This window comes from Ipomoea triloba, chromosome 12 (genome assembly GCF_003576645.1).
Source record: "Ipomoea triloba cultivar NCNSP0323 chromosome 12, ASM357664v1".
Taxonomy (NCBI): domain Eukaryota; kingdom Viridiplantae; phylum Streptophyta; class Magnoliopsida; order Solanales; family Convolvulaceae; genus Ipomoea; species Ipomoea triloba.
Window position 1 is genome coordinate 27,287,436 of NC_044927.1, and position 23,261 is coordinate 27,310,696.

Consider the following 23,261-nt stretch of genomic DNA (forward strand, 5'->3'; position numbering starts at 1 on the left):
CCTCTCTCACCTAAGCACCTAATGAGTAGGCAACTCTCACTTTAAATTTTTCTTAACTCCCTTTAAACATTATCGACTGACTCTTCTAGATAATACACTAGATTTTTAATGAAAGCACCAAATGCTATGCCGCGCGCCTCAAATTAAGTTGATATCAGTTTAAGTATCACATTTTTTTAACCGATATAAGATCGTATCACGAAGTATCCCAACAATACAATAACCTAAACTAGATAATGGCTTCATTTTCTCAAAAAAAAAAAAAAAAAAAAAAAAAAAAAAAAGATAATGGCTTCATCTTTAAAATATGCTAATCCACGTATTGAAAAGATATAATATAATACAAAATAATGGAAGAAGGAGACGTGTATATGATCCATCAAATGAAGCTTTTGATGTAGCGATCCATAAATGGAGTTAGCAATTAAGTAAAGATATATCTAATCATTGGATAACGTTAGGCATTATGCATGTTCCATTGACTAGGGAAAATTAAGCACAAACCACAAGCCTTAGTTTTCATCCTCCACTATTAGACCAATCTCATTTGTGAGATTTATTCTATTAATTTTTTTGACCTCAACATTCACCTCATCATCATTCATTATTTCACTCAATCTCAATAACCCTTCGTCTCATTAATTTTAGATTTTTTTTCTCAATTTTCTGTGAACCTATCATTTTATTTCACTATATTTTAATTATTTTTTTATTTATTATCATTAAACAAATTATAATTACAATTATTATTTTTTTTTGAGAAATTACAATTATTATTTTTATTATATTTAAATTAAACATGTCAATGGAATGCGGAAAGTGCTACTATATAATAATTGAGGGACCAAAATTAAAGACACATATAATTATATTGGGTGGTGACTGAAGAGGTCACTTTATATTCATAATTGTGAGATTAAAAGCGTCATTTTTTCTTACAATAATAAGTTATTCATAATTCAATAGGTAAAAGATGGACGAAAACTTAATATACAGAAGTTTTTTTTTTTTTTTTTTTTGTCAAATCACATTTTGATTTCATCAGCCATGGTACACGAAGTCTCCACACATCGAGACTAATAATGTTCGTAACAGACCTAAATTTGAGATTTTTGGTTAAAAAGGAAGAGATATGCATCCCTTCATCCACACCTTATTAGTATAAGCCAAAAAAGGAATTGATAATTAATAATACATTGTATATATAGGGATGACATAATTGCCAACTTAAATTTGATGTGACACAAAACCAATCAGTGTTGCAATTACACATCGAACTCCAAATTGGGGTATAAGTTGGGTGATGTTTGATTGAACTTCTTTCTGAATCATAACTAAACAACAACCCAACAACATTAATAAATTCATAAGAACATTATTATAAAGATTGTGTGGCTCTGATGCATGCTATGAATGGTTTGTAAAGAGGTTAGAGGCACCTGAACATGCCTCACCTGCAATCACTTTTTCCACACACAAAATGGCAATTAATAAATATAATGAAAACATGATTTTTTGAAAGTTGTGTTTTCAAACGAATATGTTACACAAGGTCTTTCTAGTTAGTATGATTTACTTTTGGTTTTATATATAGTTTGTTGGCTATTACATAAGAGCAGTGTTTAATTAGTGAACACCCTTGAGTAAAGCTTGTCGGTCTCCCTCTCGTCACCTAGAAAATGAAAACATGCTTGGTGAGTGCATAATATATTCTGGTAAGATATTTACCCTCACATACATGCATACACATACAATGTATAAGGGAGATTTGAACATGAATTATGCTTAAAACATGTGCAAATATGCTATAAGAGATGACTAGATATTCAGTATTTGAATTTGATTATCAGGATTGGTGTGCTTTCCAGTAATCACAACTAGACAGATTGAAATAACATGTACTCTCAAAGATGAGTGGTCGAGTAAGTAGAACATGATTCTCATACATAAAAGTCACGGACTTGATTCTTGCCAACACACTTTCCATTAAGCTCATCACATAGAATTTTTAATGTGATTTATTTATCCTGATTGAATACACATTTTTAAATAATGGTTATGATTGTAAATTTCTCTGTTATTACCAAGAAAGCTAGAGTGTAGGTATATTATATCGAAATGGAATTATTTTGTTTGACTCGCTATCATGATATAAAAGAACCCAATGAAGGTTACAAGACAATAATGCATTTAATATTCTTTAGTTTGATAGCTTCTTTCCAACAAATTCAGGAGATATATATCTTTTTCATTCCTTTTTTATTCCAAATTATTATATTGGAATATAATCCAATGGAAATTATTATTTACAAATATTCAATAAATAAAATAGCATAATCAATCCAATATTCTAAATGAATGGACCTCATTTTTTTGGTATTTCACATGTATAAACACTCCTTTATAGTTTATACTATGAAATCAAATTTACTTCGAGTGACTCTCAACCAAACTCATTGCATATAATTTTTTTAGTGTGATCTACACCATGGTATCATTGGAAATTAAACAAAACAAAAAAAAAAAAAAGGAAAAAGGAAAAGGAAATGTAAGGCATATCTATTTCTCTTGAAAATTTCATTTTACAATATTAATTTACATACATACATACATACATACATACATACATACATATATATATATATATATATATATATATATATATATATATATATATATATATATATATATTACATATCATTACCTAGCTTTGAGTAAAATCAAGTTGTTCATTTCGTTTTACGAGTTTCTTCCTCCAACAGGGTCGGCCCTAACCATGTCTAGTCAGGATGACGACACAAGGCCCCCAATTTTTTTTAAAATTATTTTATATTTAAAGTCATTATTTTATACTCGATAATTACGTTTTTAAAATTCATATATTAGTCTTAATTGTAATTGAAAACAAAATTTTAGAAAAAAATGGACATTGAAATCTTGGTAAATAATTTTGTATTTAAATATGCATTAAAACTGTCACTTTTAAATTAAATTGTATATTTTCTCACTGCCGCAGGTGAGACTCGATCCCTGGTCTCTTCTTCCAGACTTCATTCCTGTGACTAGTTGAACTGTCCATGTGAACTAAAATTATATTTTTTGCCTCTATAAATAGACATGACCCTATTTTTTATGAAACAGCCCTACCCTCCAACCTGAAATTGTTTGATATGTCTCTCCAACATCCATGTTTTATTAGAAGATTGCATTGGTGCTTCTTAGCCTAGACTAGAAGAGTTTGTGTTGTGACAAGCTATTATATTAGTTGCTTTCCGAATTTGCCCATCATTTTGATATATAAAAAAATCATTGCCTTTGAGCTACGACACGATACAATTTTAGATGAGATGTGTTATGTGTACGTCAATTCAGCATATACATCACATCAGGCATCCTTAAAAATCCACTTTCACCAAATATTCTTACATTGTACGGAGCATTTTTATTAGGTTCAAATAACAACCTTTGTTAACATGTGAATTTGTGTATCATTATGGATCTTGTTCGATTTTGTGATTTATAATAATTTTGACCTGCAACACAACTGCACCAGTACACAATTGCACCGGATGCCACTCTTCTGATCTCGACCGTTCAATCTTGCAACATCTCAATTGTGTATAAGAATTCAGAGGTTGAGACTCAAAAAGTGGTTCTCAACACCATATATATTTATATAAAGGAATTGAATTACAGCCAACAGAATGAAGATTGATTCTTCTACTGATTAAATTATTATATTATTCCATTCAAAGAATGCATGTCTGATCTGGATGCCTGCATGCTGCAACATTAAAAATAAAAATTTAAAAATTTAAAAAGGAAATAAATAAATAACAAAAATATCTTAGCTTTATTCAAGTTTCAACAACGGCTTCGTCATCTACATTTGCTCTCTCACCAAATTGCAAAATGAATATTGTGTGCATACATGCATATATATAGGGGCAGATTAAAAAATTTTACTCAGCGAGAAGTAAAAAAGTTAGTTCGAAACACTATTTTAGTACAAAAACACATATTAGACTAATCTCAAATGCAAATACTATTCAAATACAATTAGAGAACCAAACTATATATAGTCCACAATTTAATTGACGTGACAATTCCATATGTTGTAATAGTACATACAAATTTTATTATTCGTACATGTTTCTTAAAAACCTTACTCTTATGTAATAAGTCACAAACTATACGTATAGAAAAGGTAAACTTTATTAAAAAGATTTGTCGAAAAGAATGTTGACAAAAATCAAATTCATAATCTTTTAATATAAGAATCATCTTCATATCTACTTAATCACATCTTTTGGACAACAACATGAAATTTTGCAAGGAAGGGATAGTGGAAATCCATAGCATTCTCCACTCACCCATTCGAGAGAACCAATTCAAGAACCAACCTTAATAATAATAATAATAATAATAATAATAATAATAATAATAATAATAATAATCATAATCATAATAATCATAATAATAATAATAATAATAATAATAATAATTATTATTATTATTATTATTTTACGTATTTTTCCTAAGATTGTAGTTATTATCAATATGGAGCATTTTCATAAAATAGAAAAAAATTAAAAATAGAAGAAAAATCCTGCATATAGGATAGTGCCCACATTTTCTTGCAGTCAGAGTACTATTTTATTTATTTTTTTCTATTCTATTCAATTATCATTAGCATTCACTTCATCTACCAACTTGTGATTTGCAAATATATATAGTAGACGTACGTATACGCCCCTTCTTGCTTATTTATTTATTTTTATATTTTTGTTTTATTTATTGAATAATTTATTTATTTTTTTGTATATTGTACTCACCAATTAATCTCTTGCATTATCTACGTACAATTGCATTAGCAATTTGCTTATCAACACCCAGTTCAATGATTAATCACTATAAAAAAATGTGAGGTTTCACTTGTATAGTTTCAATAATGTTTCATATAGATAGTAACATGCATGCACTAGCAACTTTTATATTTTAAGAAAAATGAATTTACTACTACCAAAATATTTTACATATTACATCCGATATCACTGCTATTGTAAGATTAATTCAGATTTTACATAAATGGCACTCACAAAGTTTGACTCTTACTCATAAAAAACATGAGTGGCCTCCAACTTTACAATTGCACGGAGGAAAACCTACATCCACTATTGAAAAATGTGAACGGAATAAACTCCACTCTTATACGTGTAATACATAGCCCACACAAAAGATCATAGGTATTAGGTAACCACTGCACCCTAATTAAGAAGGCTATGTGATAACAACCATCTACAAAAGAGAAGTAAATTGCACTAAAAACACCTTGTGAGTCATGCTTAATTAAGTAAAAGGGTATTGGTAAGAACTAAAATGGTGACATTCATGTACAAGTGTACAAGAATCATGCTTCATACTCAATCACCTATTTTGGGAGAAATAAAAGTCAAATTTTGGTTATATGTGAATAGTGAGGTGGCCCATTACTTAAAGATAGATTATATATATATATATTCATCATTCTTGCCTTCTTGGTGTAGCGTAGTATTTATATATATATCCCTCAGCTGGGAATGCACAGCTCATTTCAAGAAGCTAGCTAGATAGGGTTTTCCAAAACTCTCTTCAAGCTTAGCTTCCCAGTTCCCACCATGGAAGATAGACTGCGTTTGGCAGTGGGAGTAATGGGTACGTAAATATATGCATATATGTCTCTAATATCCATGAATATATATTTATAAAAATTAATTAACTTGCATGCATCTTTTTGCAGGTAACGCCGGCAGCTTGATGCTCTACTCTGCACCAATGTAAATAAATTATTAAAAAATAATATATTTATATATCATGGAAATTTATTATATAGTTGAATTTTTGTAAAATTATTTTAGATAATTGATTATTTCTGTGATGTGCAGGTTAACTTTTGCGACGGTGATCAAGAAGAGGAGTACGGAAGAGTTCTCATGCGTTCCTTACATACTCGCACTGTTCAACTGTTGTCTGTACACGTGGTATGGCCTGCCGGTGGTGAGTCACCGGTGGGAAAATTTTCCGGTGGTCACCATTAATGGACTCGGGATTGTTTTAGAGCTCTCCTTCATTCTCATTTACTTTTGCTTCGCCTCAAACGCCGGAAAGGTATGTTGAGCATATTTACTTTTGCTCCGCCTCAATCCAACTATCAGCTTAGACTTTTAGTTGAGATCATGCTTTAATTATATATATATTATGGGTTAGAATTGGATTTGCAGAAGAAGGTGGCGCTGATGATGATTCCGGTGGTGGGGATGGTTTTGGCCACCATGGCGATATCCACTTTCAGCTTCCATGATCATCGTCGCCGGAAAGTGTTCGTCGGCAGCGTTGGACTCGTCGCCTCCGTGTCAATGTACTCTTCTCCTCTTGTGGTGGTGGTACGTCGTCGTCTACCTGCTACCTTTCTATAATCATTCTGAAGTGGTTATGTCACGTAAACCTCATTTATTAGATATGTTTTTTAGCGGGGTACGTAATACTGTAAAAATATGTTGAGATAATAGCATTACCCTTACTAGTAATATCCAAAAACAAAAGTCTAAGGTATTGATCAATAAAGTACATATTTACGGCCGGGTCAATAGTTATATATAAAGGCGAAGGTAACTCTAGTCAATTTAGTGGAACAATATAATTGATTTGATAATGTTTTAAATTTAACTCCTTGGATCATAAGGTAGACAACTTAGACTGGTTTATCACTTACTGGCTAGGAAACTTCACCCAATAAAGTAGGTTTTTTGGGAAATAAAAGTAATAAACACTAACCATTACTGTACACGTGGCATGCATAAATACGTACTAACATTATTGTACACGTGGCATGCAGAAGCGAGTGATAAAGACAAAGAGCGTGGAATATATGCCATTCTACTTGTCTTTCTTTTCGTTCGTGACCAGCTCACTTTGGATGGCTTATGGGCTTCTGAGCCACGATCTTGTTCTTGCGGTTCGTAAATTACTCCTATATTTAGTTTATTAGTTTCGATTTGTACAACGTAGTTAATGAATCTTGGTCGGATAACTGTGGTGTCAGTCTCCGAACCTTGTGGGGTGCCCACTGGGCATGCTGCAGCTTCTGCTCTACTGCAAGTACAGGAAGAAGGATCAGACGGTGGGTGAAGAGCCACACAAATGGGATTTAGAAAGCTCTCACGATGATGAAGATAATACTAAGCTGAACAATGGAGAAGCCGTTGGTGCAGTTAAACTGGAAGCCTAACACCACATATCATTTTGGAACCTATTCTGCATGAATGGAGATCAGATAGATGCATGCAGTGTTTACAAAGTTTAATTTAGTGTTGGTAGGAATATAATCAGTTGGACCCACCCATCACTCGAAAACATGCATTGGATAAACCTTATTTATATGTATGTGAACCCTTAGTTCGTATATATATATGTTGCCCATGCGGGCAACTTCTTACTATAGTGTGACGTTATCTCTAAGTCACGTAAAAATTAAGCATATAGTTAAGTGTTCAAACTCATGTGTATGCATCAACATCCTTGGAAGAGTTGTCCCGAATGAGGTCTAACCAAGGTTTGGCTGAATAGTCGCATCAAGGGGTGCAGACACCATTGTAGTATGTTAAAAAGAAAAAACGAAAACGTCAACTTGCCATGCTTGAATTAATTGTCATGCCATTTGTCAAACACATTATATGCATCAACATTCTTGGAAGAATTGTCCCAAATAAGGCCTGATCGAAACTCGATTGGATTAGCCTCATTTCGAGGTACAAATACCAGTGTAGATAAGTATAATTAAAAAATCAACTTGACATACATGAATTAGTTGTCACTTGTCAGTACACTGTATACAGTACGTAACAAGATTCCACCTTTCTGCCATTTATCATGCAATTAAGTGGGGAATGTAAGAATATGTGATATGCTGAGAATCTATATGACTGCTCAAGAAATCTCATCGGCTATAAGTTTAGCCAGCAGCACTAAAAATACAGAATTTGATGAGAAAAATTAAAGTGAAGTGATGGTTATTACACATGCATAAAGGTATTTTTTAGATGCTAATATGCCAGAGCCATCAGAATCAATAACCGAGAATCTAAGACCGCTAATGTAAATTGAAAAACGTGTTTTGTCCCAACTAAAAGTCTAAGCTAGTGCAAAATGCAATGTATAGTTCATGGCAGAGATTTAACAAGACAATGGCATTCAAGTAAATTACTTTTTTGTCAGAGCTAAGTAACATATAATTCATGTCTGGTTAATTGTGAAGAATTGAAATCAAAGAAATTACTGGAGTTTACATTAGCTGTTAGATGTTTCAAAGTTGAATAAACTGTGTGACAACATGGATGTATTCTATCATCTATAACAAAGACATGGATTCTGTTATTTACCTCTATCCAGCTACAACCAGGAGGCTTCTTCGCTTCCAATCCTTTCAACGCCTTCCTCGCCTGCATCTTCTCCCTCCACCTTCCCGATCCAGCATACATGTTCGACATGATAATGCAGCCCGACACGGGGTTGGGGTCGAAAGAGAACATTTTCTCTGCAACCCTCTCGCCAACTTCCATGTCTGCCCAGAACCAGCAAGCGTTGAGAAGAGCTATGAGTAGTACCTTGTCGGGCTCAACAGGCATTTCATTCACTAGCTCCTCAGCTTCCCGGAGATGGCCTGTTCTACCAAGGAGATCCACTATGCATGTAAAGTGTTCCAGAGTGGGGGTTATACCAAAACGAGCTTCCATTTCATGGAAAATCCTCATGCCCTCACTGACCATACCTGTATGTGTACAGGCAGACAGTACCGCTACCAAGGTTGCTGCGTTTGGGTGTACCCCTTGCTCCAACATATGCTCAAAGAGCGAGATCGCCTTAAAGCCAAGCCCGTGGTGTGCATATGCATTGATCAGAGCTGTCCAAGCTGCTACGTTGGGACAAGAAATGCCAGCAAATGATGCTTGAGCATCGGCTATGGTTCCACATTTGGAATACATATCCACAAGGGCTGTCCCGACATAAACATTGGTTTCAAACGGAGTTTTAATCAGATGGGCATGAATAAGTTGCCCTTGCTGTAGAGACCCGAGACAGGAACATGCATGAAACAGGGCAGAAAAGGTCGATCTGGTCTGGCTTATTGGTACCCGACGCATTTCCAGATACAGTTTTAGTGCATTTTCATGTTGATCATTATGAATGTAGCCTGAAATCATTGAATTCCAAGTAACTGAATTTCGTTTTCCTTTAGTTTCTTCGAAAAGCTCCAGAGCCTTTTCAGTCTCGCGATTCCTGGAATACACTGATATCATAGTATTTGTGGAAGTTAAAGTTCTTTCTGGCATTTCAGAGAACACCCGGTTTGACTCCTCAACTCGACCACACAAAGCATACCCTTTTATCATCAGATTGTAGGACACTGCATTTCTATTAATCAACCCATTAAAAATCAATTCAGCTTCTTCAATCTTGCCAGCCATGACAAGACCTGCAATCAACACGTTCGAATCATTCAAGCAAGGATTTACCAGCTGGCTGTATTCTCTTTTAGCATCATCCATGACCAAACAATTGCAGTAAAAATCAATAAGTGCTCCACAAATCGAACTGTCCAGTTCGAAACCACCTCTGACTACCAGCCCATGAAGAGCCTTTCCCACTCGCAAAACGCCCTGTCGACCACAAGCCCTAATGACACAATCCAAAGTGAATTCATTTGGTGTGATATCTCCACTCTTTCTCATCAATATGAATAACTCCAAAGCCTTTTGAGCACCCTTTTCGGTTTTAGAGTATCCCGAAATCAATGTAGTCCAAGCAATAACATCATGGCTTGGCATCTTGTTGAAAAATCTTGAAGCATCATTCAGTAGATTACACTGTACATAACCAACGAGCATCAAGCTCCAAAGCAGCTCATTTCTCTCATGCAATTCGTCGAACACCCTCCTTGCCTCTTCAATTTCGCAAGAACTCGAGTAGAAATACAGCAAAGCGCTCCCAACAAGCTTAAAACTTTCGCACCCGGACTTCAAAACCAGTCCGTGAACTTGCTTTCCCTCGCTGGACGACCCCGAATGAGCGCAAACGCTGAGAACTGAAGAGAAAGTGGACTCGTTAAGCTTCGTGTTGCTGCGGTGCATTGACCACACCAAGCTGAAAACTTCGCTGTACTTTCCCCATTCGGCGTAGCCAGAAATCATGGCGTTCCAGGAGACGACGGACCGCTCACGCATTCCGTCGAACAGCTGCCGTGCTTCTTCGAGTTGGCCGCTTTTGGCTCGCTTCGTGATAATACTGTTGGTCAGAATGATAGCGGATTTGGACGGTCCGGCACAGACCGTGCAGTAGTTTCTTTTCCACCGGTTGTGCTTCCAGACTCCTAAGAATGACGATCTCGTCAACATTCCGGCCAGAAATTAACGTGCGCGGCTCGCGCGCTTTCGATTTTGTCTGTTGTTGTCTTGTGAGATTATGTACAGAGTATAGGTCTTGCAGATATTTGTTGGACATACTTGTGACAAATTATTCTGTAAACTCAGGTGCAAAATACACCATTTACATATTAAATGTTTACATATGTAAATTGACAATTTAATGGGGTAGCTCAAGTGTCAAATGAGCTCTCTTTGTAGGGCAGAAGAATTTCGGGAGAATCTAGGTTCGAGTCCCACGGCCCCGTGTATGTGTATGCAGATTGTTGGACTTCCATGGACGTTTCATGTTGATAAGATTAGATTTGTTGTTAGAAACACATGTCCTACGTGCGTTTGTACTTTTTTTTTTTCAATTATTGACCAAAACGGTCGCCGGTGACTTTATTGCCGGAAATATCGTTAGAGTTGACCAAAATCATAGTGACCTGTTTTAGCAGGTCACTAACAATTTTTTTGGACTTCATTGCACCAAAATACAATATTGGTGGGTTTAATTGCTACTTTAAAAAGTTTAAGGGTCTAATTGACTTTTTAAATGAAGTTCGAGGACTTATTTTATAATTTTTCGCTATAATCTATTATTATATTAATAACTAAGAAATATTTATTTCATTTATAACTATGCAAGGTATTCAATCATGACTTTCATAGACTTTTAAATACTTTTATTAACTTTAAAAGTTTGGTGGTATTCAATTTAGACTTTTAAAGACTCTTTAAAAGTCTACCGGTATTGGATCTAGACTTTTTCAAAACACTTTAAAATATACTGACATTCGGTTCAAACTTTTATAAAATCTTTAAAAGTCTACTATTCAAAAAGTCATTAACTTTCATAAACTCTGTCAGAATAGATTTGTGTAAACTTTTTTTTTTCATTATCATTAATATAAATAGATAAAATCCAACGATCAAATCCCAAACTTTTCAATATTATATATATATATATATATATATATATATCTATATATATTATCTATCTAATCTAGAAGAACTTTTCATTAATTTTACGGTACGTTTCAAAACTTTCATAGATACTCATATACTTTGCTGCGAAAAATTATTATTTGTTGATATTTAGAGAAAAAGAAAATTTGTTACGGTAGCAAAAAAAAAAAATTCTTAATTTAATACACATCTTAAAATGAAAGAAGTGTACCATAAATACATTAGATGACCAATAAACTTGTTAAATTTAAAATTTTATGATTATTAAACAGTTACTCGACCAATTTGAAGTACAAAATTTTCCTCCGTTGTATGTAAAAGGAAAAAAAAACTCCGTAAAAGAATAAAAAAGAAAATAAGTGTCTTTTTAACTTTTTTTAGGCCGTGGCCGATGCTAAGATACGCCACCCAGTCAGCCACGCGAGATCTATCTCAATTCTCAACTTGCTAACCTACGTAGGGTGCTTCCTTACGCACTTCCCCACCCAAAATTCTCATCTTCTCGCGGCGATTCGAGCTGAAGAAAATCTGTCTCGGCGGTTCCCTCTCTGCAACCCTACTTTCTCAGAACTTCCACATTCTCTTCGTCACTAACGTAATTTCTCCCTTTTGTTGTTTTCGTGCGCTATTTCAATCTATATTCTTTCCGATTATACACTGCGTGTTGTGTTTGCTAACTTCGCTGTGTTTTTATATACTAAGATTGATAATCGTGATGATGGAATCAGTTTGTGTTACTAGCGATTGTAATTGCATAGATTTACCTGGAAGGCGGCTTAGACTTCTTCACCCTCGTGGTTTAGTTTTAGTTTTATTTGATTTTTGAATGTTTTCAGATAAGTCTTGTGTATGGCAATGAACCAATGAACTTTTTGCAATAATTTGGAGACTTCTCGATATAAGGAATAGTATTGATATGGATGGATGTGGATATAGATCTAGTTGCCTTGATTGTTAACAACCTTGATAGTCCTCAAGGGTGATTTTGATCATATTTGTTCGATTTTGTGAGCCTGTTTTGGGGCATCGAGAGTGAGATATTTATACTATGTTGTATTATTCTGGCATTTTAATGTTCAAACTGGGATTACAGAGTGCTTATTCAAATGAGATGAATATATTTCTGACTTTTGCTGTTTTTCTATTTAGGTTGGGTCTGTGGTACAGAATGTCATCTGTGTCTAGCCAGCCTCAGTTCCGATACACACAGCCCCCATCCAAGGTTCTCCATTTAAGAAATTTACCTTGGGAATGCTCAGAGGAGGAACTAATTGAATTGGGGAAGCCATTTGGTAAAGTTGTCAACACAAAGTGTAATGTTGGGGCAAATAGAAACCAAGCATTTATAGAATTTGTGAGTTCACTTCTCCCTTTTTCTTCTCCTGCTCCATTTGTACACAATAGAACTTTATTCTTTATATTATATTGATATTCTTGTGTGTGTATCTTGATGTTTGTAGGCAGAACTGAACCAAGCTATTGCAATGATATCTTATTATGCTTCTTCATCAGAGCCTGCTCAAGTACGAGGAAAAACTGTCTACCTACAATATTCCAATAGGCAAGAAATAGTCAACAACAAAACTACTGCAGATGTTGCTGGAAATGTACTGTTGGTGACAATTGAGGGAAATGATGCACGCCTTGTTAGCATTGATGTTTTGCACTTGGTAATTATTATGCATTTTCCTTGTTGTTCATGGTCTGAAGTAAAATGCTTTCAGTAGAATAAACCTATCCATAGTTTGGTGCTTAGACTGTAGTACGTCAAGCTCTCTTTGACATCATTTGACATAAATGCAAATGGATCAGCAGGCCCCATGTCAAGGGAAAACTTCAATGGCAGCTTATTGCATCGAAAGAAAGAAAACACGTGTGTTTGTCTCCTTTCTCTTTTGCTTACCACTGGCTCTTCCTTCCATACTTATCCTCATCTAACTATCCTAATTCCTGACTTTCCTGGAGTGTGGAAACTCAACTTCGTTTTAACATGTGTAATGTGTGTGGGTGTTGGAATTCCCTAGTACTAGTAGCATAACTAAGCCACCAAGTGTATAAATAGTATTCAGTGGCATTAAACATTTGTTTGTATGTTAGCTACATTCTTATTTCTTGCGATCTAAAGATCTGTTTAATTGATATTTTATTTTCTTCAGGTGTTTTCAGCTTTTGGGTTTGTTCATAAAATTACTACCTTTGAAAAGACAGCTGGATTTCAGGTGTGCATATTTTAGGAGAATTGTCCTGTTAGTTGTTGATTTAACTTTCCCTGCTTGTATATTTCAACTGTTAATCACGGATACCTTTTCTCATTAGGCTCTGGTGCAATTTTCTGATGCTGTAACTGCTACTTCTGCAAAGGATGCTCTTGATGGAAGAAGCATTCCAAGGTGATGTTGGATTTATATTTCGGCTTGGGATGTAGCCCAACTGTTATGGATCATTATCTGTAGATGTGCTGCAATTTCATTGGGGCTGGACATCTTTCAAGAGCCTTTTTAAGAATCAGCTTAAGGGGTATATGCATGCTCCTCACCCCATTCATCTCTCATTTATGTTCATTTCACATCTCCCCAATCTCATATTCTTTTCAATTTTGGTGTGCTGGTCAACAGCCATTTGCTGCAATTTGAACTTAGCTTAGGACAGTTGACTTTAAGGGCTAATGCATCAGTATAAGTAGGGACTTGCAGCTTTTTATTTATGAGGAGCTGATTAGTGTTAATCTATGTGGGTCGGAAGAGGTCCTTGCTTAGACATGCTCCACAAATGCAGCTCAAAGTGGTTGATAGCTGGCTGATTTAATGTATTTTAGTTAAATGATACAGCTCCTTTGTTGTTGTTATTATTATTATTTAAATCAATGAGGTATAGTATGATGTTGCATTTGCATATTAATGTTTGGCCTTGTGAACATCCAGGATAAATTTTTAGAATTGGTGGTTTCAAACCTTTGATGTGCCTGAATTGGACTGACTTTGTTACTTTTGCTTTGTATCAGCTATTTAATTCCAGAACTTGGACCATGTTCACTTAGAATTACATATTCTGCACACACTGATTTGACTGTGAAGTTTCAGAGCCATCGCAGCAGGTAGACTTGCTTATGCTTTCTCATTTTTGTTGCATGTGGTTGTGAAGCAAGTGCTACATTAACCCTTTGCTATTTTTGTTTTTGTTTTTGTTATTTTATTTTAATATTGCTATTTTTTCTTTTGCTATAGCCTTCATCTTGATCATAATTATATTTCTTCAGGGACTACACCAATCCTCTCCTTCCTGTTGCTCCCTCGGCTATAGATGCGAACTCTCAGGTAAATGTTCTATGATACTTGAAGTGGCGAGATAGAGATAGCTGTGTAGTATGAATAATTTGGCTAAATTTTTTTTCATCATTTTGTGTGGATGATGCATCATGAGATGTAGATATTTGTCGTTTTGTATAAACCCCTGATGCCTTGTAAGTTTTGTGGGGTGTTACTGAATTTTCTGAAATTATTCACTGATGTGAATCACCAGATCTTTTCCCATGGTTATATTTGATAGGCCATTGATAACTTTCCTTGTGTGAGAGTTGTTACCCTAGCTTTGTAATTTTGATCTCATTACTTCATCACTGTTATTGCAGTTCAGCGTGGGATTAGATGGAAAGAAATTAGAGCCCGAGAGTAATGTTCTTCTTGCTTCTATTGAGAACATGCAATATGCAGTAACCTTAGATGTCTTGCATACGGTAAACACTACATTATGCATCAAGTTTTTAGAAATTCTTCAAAAAACCAACTTCCTAGATATTTATTGCTCTCTTCTTTTCTTCATGAGTGGTGTTCAGGTTTTTGCAGCTTTTGGGCCTGTCCTAAAGATTGCCATGTTTGATAAGAATGGGGGTCTTCAGGCTTTAATCCAATATCCTGGTAAGATTAGTCAGATTTTTAGTATTATTACGGACTATTATTTTTTCTTGTTTCCCTTCTCAATATTTTTGCGGGGAGTTTGGTTTTGAATAGCTTAATTACATACTCCACATAATAAAGGCTATGAGTTGTTTGTAAGTCGAGATAAACATAAAAACATGGGTTTGCAGATGTCCAGACAGCTGTTGTTGCAAAGGAAGCCCTGGAAGGACACAGCATTTACGAAGGAGGTTATTGCAAACTTCATATTACTTACTCTCGACACACTGATCTCAGTATAAAGGTAACTTTAACTCTAGAAAGTAACCCCGTCTCAATAAATTTTGTACTCCAAATAAGATTTTACTGCATGTGGATACATATGCTACTTCAGGTCTTATTTACATATAAACATTCAGATATGGTCTGCATTTCAGACCCTGTTATGATTTGAGTGAGTTGTAATTGAGCTTAATTTACAGATTTTTATATGAATGATTAAATATTTGATTTCAGGTCAACAATGACCGAAGCAGAGATTATACAATTCCAAATGCCCCCATGTTGAATGCTCAACCCTCAAATATGGGGGGACAGCAACCTCCGCCTTCAGTGGGAGGTCCTGGTGGTCATCCATACAACGGGAATCAGTATGCTCCAGCCCACGATGGTCATGCAGCACCTCAGCCTTCAGCCTCGTGGAACTCGGGCAATGTCGGAGGACCTCCACCAATGGGCATGCAGATGCATAATTCTCCATACATGCCGTCTGCTAGCGGTCCCCAAGTTTACAACCAAAGCGGGCTACCACACTCGGGTGCCATGCCTCCATATCAGCCGCGATAGCTTTGTTTGAAATAACAACACTTCTAAAAGACTAATAGGCCATTTTCACTGCAAACTGCTTCTTACTTTGGTTTGTGGCCTTGTGGTTTTCGGATTTTTATGTAAGCTCTCAGCATTTTGCAATCGGGTGGTTTCTTCAGTAATCATAGGTTCACACCTTAAATTGCTATGAAAAACTCTTATCATTCAGAAATTTGACTTGGCATTATTTGTATTCACCCAAAAGTGAAGCACTTGTATAGTTGTATTGTTCTATTGTGTGTTAACGTTGGAAGCCTGTCTGTCTGATTAAAGAATATGGTCATCCGCCAAGGTCTAAAGCCTGTCTTTAAGACTAAACAGTTAATAATACTGGCTCACTATTTTGCAAATTTCCCAAAACGTATGCAATATTACTGTTAGCCATTCTAATTTGATACCCCTTTCCATACCACATTCTGGTCTGTTTGGTTGACAGATTTAGCTATGATAGATTTAGCTATCAGGAATGGGTATCAAAATTATTGTTATTGTTTGGTGTCATTGTTATTGTTTGATTGACAGGAGCATTATTATGGGTTTTGATTACCCATTAATTGCAAAACTCATTCTCTAATAAAATAAGATTTTAATTCCCTTCTTCCCAACTGTTAATAATCACTTTCATTCCATTGAGATGAAAATATGAGAAGATTGCTGTTTCTAACACTCGCTATTGTTTTTCTTTGAGTTCTATTAATTTTATTAGAATGTAGTATCTCTTAATAATTACTGAAGCATTGAGACCTCCTATTTGAGAGCCACTTCGTACCACTACGCTAATAAAACATGATTTTGTGGGATTCCAAAACTAATTTCTTCCTTAGTTTTGTGGGCTAAAGAAGATAAGGTTCCATATTTTGTTTCTCCCCCATTCCGTCAAAATTATCAAACACACCAAAAAAGTCCCAAATCTTGTGGCCAACACTCTAACACGCTTCCCCTCCCTCTCTCTCTCTCTCTCTCTCTCTCTCCGCAAAGTGCAAACTGAGAAGGGAGCGAGCGAGCAAGGAATCTGATTACTGTTTTCTGACTTGTTCGCTCGGCAACGCATAGAGAGAGAATCTCTCTCTCCTTTCTCATTTATGCTTTTTTCCGTCGATTCCAGTCTAATCCAATCCCAAATCCGCCATTGAAATCCAATGACTGCGACTGCACTGCAAGCTTCCCTTATATTCAAGCCTTTATCTCTATCGTCTTCTTTCTCCTCCTCTTCCTCTTCTTCTTCTAAGCGCCGCCTCGGACTTTCTGTGAACCCTCGGGTTTCCCGCCACCTTAGATTGACTTTCAGCTGCACATTCCGTCCTGACAATGTGAATTCGTCTCCCGACTCTTCCTTATCCAATAGCAGTGATTTGATTTCGGATACTAGTTCTGAGAGGCCGGAAAATACTGGATTAGTAGTTGAAGATGGGAGTTCCGGCCAAACTACGAACAAATTTGAGTCGGACGAGGTGGTGGGGAGTAGCGGAGCTGGGGAAGTGGAAGGAGAGGTCAAATCTGAGGGTTTGGTGGGAAATGTGGACGTCAAGAGTAGGCTGCCGATCGTGGTGTTCTTAATGGGATTGTTTGCGAGGTTTAAGACAGGGTTCCAGAGGCTTCTCAAGTCAGATTTGTTTAAATGGCTGTTATTCTGGAAACAGGAGAAGCGGCTGGAGCTTTTGACTGCAGAAGCTGATGCTAACCCCAATGATGCGGCTAAGGAGAGTGCTTTGTTGGCTGAACTCAATAAGCACAGGTTAGAATCTTCTTCACTCCTGCCTTATTGCATTAACTTTAGTAATCCGGTCCGGATTGAAAGGAATAGAGTTTGTTTTTCATGTGCGGGAAAATTTGCATTCAGGAGCTGCATGTAGTAATAATTTGCTATTCCAGCAAAATCAAGAGAAAACAATAGGTTTCAGTTCCAAATATGGTACAAAGGTTTTGGAGAGGGCTATGCCATTGTGCGTTTAATTATTATTCCTTGCATGATTCTTAATATAATTAAAGAATTAATTGTTTCAAGCTATCCATTTCCATTATACCAAGTTAAGCCTGAAACACCATGTTTAATTTTGCTAAATAAAAGTATTTTAAACTTTTGCTTACTTCGTCTAGCCCTGAGTTAGTCATCAAGCGCTTTGAGGAAAGGACTCATGCAGTAGACAGTAGAGGAGTTGCAGAATATCTCCGAGCCCTTGTGGTCACTAATGCTATTGCTGAGTATGTACCTGATGAGGATTCTGGAAAGCCTTCAACTCTACCTTTGTTGGTGGGTACTTGTTCAACTGCTGCTTTTTATGTGGATGCTTTAGTAGTGCAATTAGCATTGTTATAGAATTTTCAAAATGTTTCACTTGGAAACCGTTTTTTGGATTCTATATTATGCTATAATAAATTCTCCAAAACACATCTGCAGTTTTCAAAGCAAATTTTAGAGTCAGACTCCAGAACTGCGATTTATGTTCTCATCTTATTTAATCATAATTAACATGCAGTTACAAGAGTTGAAACAGCGTGCTTCAGGGAACCTGGATGAGGCCATCCTGAACCCTGGTGTATCTAAGAAGCAGCCATTACATGTTGTCATGGTAAGATATAGTGAGATAATGAGATGTGGCTTAAATGTAAAAGATTTTCCTTTTAAGTCCACACACACTAATCAATATCAAAACATAAAGCAACTAATTTATTCTGGTTTTAGATTTTCTTTTATGTCATTAGTCTTTCTTTTTTCTAATTACCTATGCAGTTGAAGGAATTTCAGTGCATTCTTATGATTGTATAGCTCAGAAAATGTGTTTTCTGATCAGGTTGATCGTGATGCATCAAATACACCAGGTTTTGTTCAAGAGGTTATCAACACTATGATATTCATAGCTTGTGTTGGTTTTATATGGTAATCATTTTCTTATCTCTAACTGCTTATAATTGGCATAGATGATAAGGATCACCCATGAAATTATTGTGATGTGCATTCTCCTTTGCTTTTTGCATTACATTTGTAACCATTGCTAACGAGAACTTCTATCTTTGTAGGTTTATGAGTACTACTGCTCATAAATATGCTGGTAGCTTAGGTGGTATTGGTGCTCCAGGGGTTGGTTCAAGCTCATCTTACTCCCCAAAAGAGTTGAATAAAGAAATAATGCCTGAAAAGGTATGTTCTCCTGGCTAAGCTGCTAAGAGATTTTACTGGCTATATTTGATCCTAAGTACCATATACATTTGTGCTTTATGCAGAATGTCAAAACATTCAAAGATGTCAAAGGTTGTGACGATGCTAAACAAGAGCTTGAGGAGGTTGTCGAATACCTTAAAAATCCCACTAAATTCACCAGGCTTGGGGGAAAGTTGCCCAAGGTTATACTTTTCATGTTCAATTATTATTATTATTTTGCACATTTTATTTTAGCAACCCAGACACTTGCACTGTATGAAGAGAACAGCTAAATAAATAAGTCACTCAATTGTGTATAATTTTTTCTTTTCAGGGCATTCTGTTGACTGGAGCACCAGGAACAGGAAAGACTTTACTTGCGAAGGTAAGATTTTTACGTTACTATGATTGATTTTTGACTTACTTGATTACCTTTATGGTCACATCATACATCATTGCAGGCTATGATGCACTAGTTATTGGACTGTTTATTTTTAATTTACATAATTATTTACTCCATATTATTTATTTTCTGACTTCCATGGGTGTCATAGTTGAAAGTTTGTGACAGTAAACTATCTGTTATGATTTGGATGTAATATTGCATTCCGCTGCTGATTGTGCTTGATGCATCTTGCTTTGAAGGCTATTGCTGGAGAAGCGGGGGTACCATTCTTTTATAAAGCAGGCTCCGAATTTGAAGAAATGTATGTTAATTTCTCTCCCTCAGGAATTTGAGGAAAAGATGCAATATTGTTTTATAAGCCTAATTCCCAAAGCGTTGAGTTCACTCACTGACTTGTTATACAATAACTGCACTTTTCTGTACTCCAGGTTTGTAGGAGTTGGTGCTCGGCGTGTAAGATCCTTGTTTCAAGCAGCTAAGAAGAAGGTTTGCTCAGCTTTGACTGCTCCATCTATTTCTTGTGTCTTTAAAATATGTATCTGTATAATGAGTCTGTTTTTGTGCTGAACTATTTGAAAATAATTCTGATACGCTTCTAAAATGCCATTTCTTTCTCACTTCTCATATTCACGACTGCCTTTTCAGGCTCCTTGCATCATATTCATTGATGAAATTGATGCTATTGGGTCAACTCGAAAGCAATGGGAGGGTCATACAAAGAAAACACTGCATCAACTACTAGTTGAAATGGATGGTTTTGAGCAGAATGAGGTACATAAATACATGTGATGCGAACTGCTTCCCCATCTGAATTCTGTAATTCAAAGTGCCTTCTATCATTTTTGTACAGGGTATTATTTTGATGGCTGCAACGAACTTGCCAGATATACTTGACCCAGCTTTAACAAGGCCGGGTAGGTTTGATAGACATGTAAGTGTTTTTACTTTTGTTTTGTTTAGCAGCTTATTTTGTTAATGATCAGTCTTATACTAGTTTATCTTTACACTTAGTATGTCATTTGCCTCACTCTACCATGGAGAACTTGCCTCTACTTATGCTTTTTTAAAAAAAAAAAAAAACAAACAAATGCACACGCAATAATAATTATATATACATGTTAATGTTGATACTATATTTTGGCTGCATGATATTCTCTTTATAAGAATTATCATTAATTCAAATGCTTTTTCTAGATTGTTGTTCCTAATCCAGATGTGCGTGGTCGTCAAGAAATACTGGAGCTCTATTTGCAGGACAAACCAGTTGCTACTGATGTCAATGCAAATGCTATTGCTCGTGGAACACCAGGGTTCAATGGGGCAGGTATAAATCTGCTTTGATTTTTATTTTTCTAGTTAGCTCATCTTTAACTTTGGGGAACAATCATATTTTAAAAATATTATTGACTTAAACTTGGCTTTGGATATCGGAAATCCAAGTGCTCATGGGTATTTAAGAAAAGTGCACATTTCTTCTCTTATGTGAAACTGCATCCCCGAACAGATCTTGCAAACCTGGTTAATATTGCTGCTATTAAGGCTGCTGTTGAAGGGGCTGATAAGTTAACTGCAGCACAGCTGGAGTTTGCAAAAGACAGGATAATAATGGGCACCGAAAGGAGGACAATGTTCCTATCAGAAGAGTCAAAGAAGGTGTGCACTCTATGCAAACTCTGCTTTTGTTTTGACCAAGATAAAGATCGAATTATGCACTTGTTCAATAAATTCCAAAGGTCGATTTATCATTTAGTGAAAATTTTCACGTATGATTGCTAGAATTTTTAATTATTACCCTTTAAGCTGCAACTTACAATGTTTTCCACATGCTTGTGTGTTGGTGCACATTTGCTGCATTGTTGACTATTGCATTTCTTGTATGTTGTAATGTGGCTTCGCTTTGAAATTCTTGCTCCACAAGCAGCATGGTGATGTTTGATTCTTTTCAGCTGACTGCATATCATGAGAGTGGACACGCAATCGTTGCCTTGAATACTGAAGGCGCACACCCAATCCATAAGGCAACAATAATGCCACGTGGATCAGCCTTGGGAATGGTTACACAGCTCCCTTCAAACGATGAGACTTCTATCAGCAAAAAACAGTTATTAGCACGCCTTGATGTATGTATGGGAGGAAGAGCCGCAGAGGAGCTTGTCTTTGGTCAAGACCACGTAACAACTGGAGCTAGTAGCGATCTTCACACTGCTACTGAACTGGCCCAATACATGGTACCATTTCTTTGCTTAGCATAGACACTTAAAAAGGAAAGGGCTGGCCGAGTGGCCGTGACATATTAACTATGAAATGCTACTCTCATACTTGCTAATCTCCGTTTTATCTTTTGTCGGTTGTTATGATTGCCTTTTGCCTATTATGTAACAGTGTCTGTCATTCTTGACTAGGTATCGAATTGTGGGATGAGCGACACAATTGGACCAATTCATATCAAAGAGCGGCCAAGTGCGGAATTGCAATCACGCATTGATGCCGAAGTATGTTCATTTGGATCTTAAGTTGTTCTGGTGCAATGAATCGCCTCTTACTAGTGACAACTTATTTCTTGGTTGTGCAGGTGGTTAAACTCCTCAGAGAAGCTTATGATCGAGTAAAGAACCTGCTAAAGAAGGTTAGTGTCATGATCATATATATGATGTAAAAAAATTAAAAGCTGCACCTCCCTGATGGTTTAAACAGCAAACTGGGCAAAGTTCTAATAGTTTTAATAATCCATTAACAGAATAGCTAGATTATTATTAGGTCATGTGACTGGCTTGTGAGCTGCCATCACCAAACAAATATCGCATAGCAGGGATGAAATCTAGGGACAATTACGATTTCAATCATGTATTGTATTTTGTAACTTGTGTCTAACTTTCTGTCGATGCATTTCCTTCCAGCATGAGTTGGCATTACATACTCTGGCCAATGCACTTCTTGAGTACGAGACATTAAGCGCAGAAGAAATCAAGCGCATTCTTCGTCCCTATCGTGAAGGTCGGCTCTCTGAACAACAGCGGCAGCAACAACAACAGGAGGAGGAACTCGCATTGGTTTAGGTTTGGCTCCCAGTTTCTCGTCTCAATTTGAATCCCTATGATGTTTGGATCTTCTCAGCTGCCAGGGGGGCTCCGCGCAGTGCAACGAGGCAAATATACTAATTATTTTCAATTATATATATTTTCTCAATTAATTTTATTTTCTTCTTTTGTAACATTATTCATAACAGTGGTAGTCCCTTGGCAAGCAATATCTTTAAGTAGAAGACAGTAAATATCTCTTAGCACTTAGTATTTTGCTTCATTTACAGCACCCTTTTGGGTTAAATTTTGGAATTGTAGTTTTGAAATCTAATCTCTTTACAGTAATCCATGAAAGCCTATAGTTCTAGCTTTGATGATGATTACTATCGCTTTCAAATGGAATATGGCTTCAACGCCCTTTTCTATCAAGGGAAGAAGATACATATATTATCTTTCTTATTTTACCTTGTCATACTTATTCACTTCCCCTCTTATTTTCTTAAATGTTTTTCTGTATTATGTTTAAAT

General features: G+C 35.9%; 4 protein-coding genes across 7 annotated transcripts; 3 read left to right on the forward strand and 1 right to left on the reverse strand.

Annotated features, from left to right (window-relative positions):
* Positions 1 to 5,572: 5,572 nt before the first annotated feature.
* Positions 5,573 to 7,690, forward strand: LOC115998553 (bidirectional sugar transporter SWEET3). Its single transcript, XM_031238147.1, has 6 exons — positions 5,573 to 5,694; positions 5,780 to 5,816; positions 5,925 to 6,147; positions 6,261 to 6,422; positions 6,875 to 6,994; positions 7,082 to 7,690. The coding sequence occupies exons 1-6, from the start codon at positions 5,658 to 5,660 to the stop codon at positions 7,265 to 7,267; spliced, it is 765 nt and encodes a 254-aa protein (XP_031094007.1). The 5' UTR covers positions 5,573 to 5,657; the 3' UTR covers positions 7,268 to 7,690.
* LOC115998552 (pentatricopeptide repeat-containing protein At2g13600-like) lies at positions 6,764 to 10,473 on the reverse strand. Of its 3 annotated transcripts, none has more exons than XM_031238146.1 (2): positions 8,418 to 10,473; positions 6,764 to 7,131 (listed from the first exon to the last, which is right to left on the reverse strand). In XM_031238146.1, exons 1-2 carry the CDS (start codon positions 10,428 to 10,430, stop codon positions 7,129 to 7,131), a joined length of 2,016 nt encoding a protein of 671 aa, XP_031094006.1. In that variant the 5' UTR covers positions 10,431 to 10,473; the 3' UTR covers positions 6,764 to 7,128. The 3 variants fall into 3 exon arrangements, with proteins under 3 accessions (XP_031094006.1, XP_031094005.1, XP_031094004.1); XM_031238145.1 differs by lacking the exon at positions 6,764 to 7,131 and adding an exon at positions 7,603 to 7,751; XM_031238144.1 differs by lacking the exon at positions 6,764 to 7,131 and having other exon boundaries at positions 8,211 to 10,473.
* Positions 10,474 to 11,829: 1,356 nt separating this feature from the next.
* Positions 11,830 to 16,518, forward strand: LOC115999773 (polypyrimidine tract-binding protein homolog 2-like). Of its 2 annotated transcripts, XM_031239679.1 has the most exons (11): positions 11,830 to 12,003; positions 12,558 to 12,762; positions 12,869 to 13,078; positions 13,565 to 13,627; positions 13,725 to 13,798; positions 14,410 to 14,502; positions 14,665 to 14,722; positions 15,037 to 15,141; positions 15,241 to 15,322; positions 15,493 to 15,605; positions 15,818 to 16,518. In XM_031239679.1, the coding sequence occupies exons 2-11, from the start codon at positions 12,577 to 12,579 to the stop codon at positions 16,145 to 16,147; spliced, it is 1,314 nt and encodes a 437-aa protein (XP_031095539.1). In that variant the 5' UTR covers positions 11,830 to 12,003; positions 12,558 to 12,576; the 3' UTR covers positions 16,148 to 16,518. The 2 variants fall into 2 exon arrangements, with proteins under 2 accessions (XP_031095539.1, XP_031095540.1); XM_031239680.1 differs by lacking the exons at positions 11,830 to 12,003; positions 12,558 to 12,762 and adding an exon at positions 13,224 to 13,281 and having other exon boundaries at positions 12,907 to 13,078.
* Positions 16,519 to 17,080: 562 nt separating this feature from the next.
* LOC115999041 (ATP-dependent zinc metalloprotease FTSH 11, chloroplastic/mitochondrial) lies at positions 17,081 to 23,162 on the forward strand. Its single transcript, XM_031238776.1, has 17 exons — positions 17,081 to 17,903; positions 18,266 to 18,419; positions 18,646 to 18,738; positions 18,961 to 19,046; positions 19,187 to 19,307; positions 19,391 to 19,510; positions 19,642 to 19,692; positions 19,953 to 20,014; positions 20,142 to 20,199; positions 20,359 to 20,484; positions 20,564 to 20,644; positions 20,908 to 21,037; positions 21,218 to 21,366; positions 21,660 to 21,941; positions 22,116 to 22,205; positions 22,286 to 22,339; positions 22,611 to 23,162. Exons 1-17 carry the CDS (start codon positions 17,308 to 17,310, stop codon positions 22,767 to 22,769), a joined length of 2,412 nt encoding a protein of 803 aa, XP_031094636.1. The 5' UTR covers positions 17,081 to 17,307; the 3' UTR covers positions 22,770 to 23,162.
* Positions 23,163 to 23,261: the final 99 nt, after the last annotated feature.

Bases quoted from the DNA above. Each gene is read 5' to 3' on its own strand.
- LOC115998553 (XM_031238147.1), top strand. From the start codon at position 5,658: ATGGAAGATAGACTGCGTTTGGCAGTGGGAGTAATGG. The intron at 6,148-6,260 runs GTATGTTGAGCA...TTGGATTTGCAG, and splicing joins TCGCCTCAAACGCCGGAAAG to AAGAAGGTGGCGCTGATGAT. The intron at 6,423-6,874 runs GTACGTCGTCGT...CGTGGCATGCAG, and splicing joins CTTCTCCTCTTGTGGTGGTG to AAGCGAGTGATAAAGACAAA.
- LOC115998552 (XM_031238144.1), bottom strand. From the start codon at position 10,430: ATGTTGACGAGATCGTCATTCTTAGGAGTCTGGAAGCACAACCGGTGG.
- LOC115999773 (XM_031239679.1), top strand. From the start codon at position 12,577: ATGTCATCTGTGTCTAGCCAGCCTCAGTTCCGATACACACAGCCCCCA. The intron at 13,079-13,564 runs GTAATTATTATG...TATTTTCTTCAG, and splicing joins GCATTGATGTTTTGCACTTG to GTGTTTTCAGCTTTTGGGTT. The intron at 14,723-15,036 runs GTAAATGTTCTA...CTGTTATTGCAG, and splicing joins CTATAGATGCGAACTCTCAG to TTCAGCGTGGGATTAGATGG.
- LOC115999041 (XM_031238776.1), top strand. From the start codon at position 17,308: ATGACTGCGACTGCACTGCAAGCTTCCCTTATATTCAAGCCTTTATCT. The intron at 20,015-20,141 runs GTATGTTAATTT...TCTGTACTCCAG, and splicing joins GGCTCCGAATTTGAAGAAAT to GTTTGTAGGAGTTGGTGCTC. The intron at 20,645-20,907 runs GTAAGTGTTTTT...TGCTTTTTCTAG, and splicing joins CGGGTAGGTTTGATAGACAT to ATTGTTGTTCCTAATCCAGA.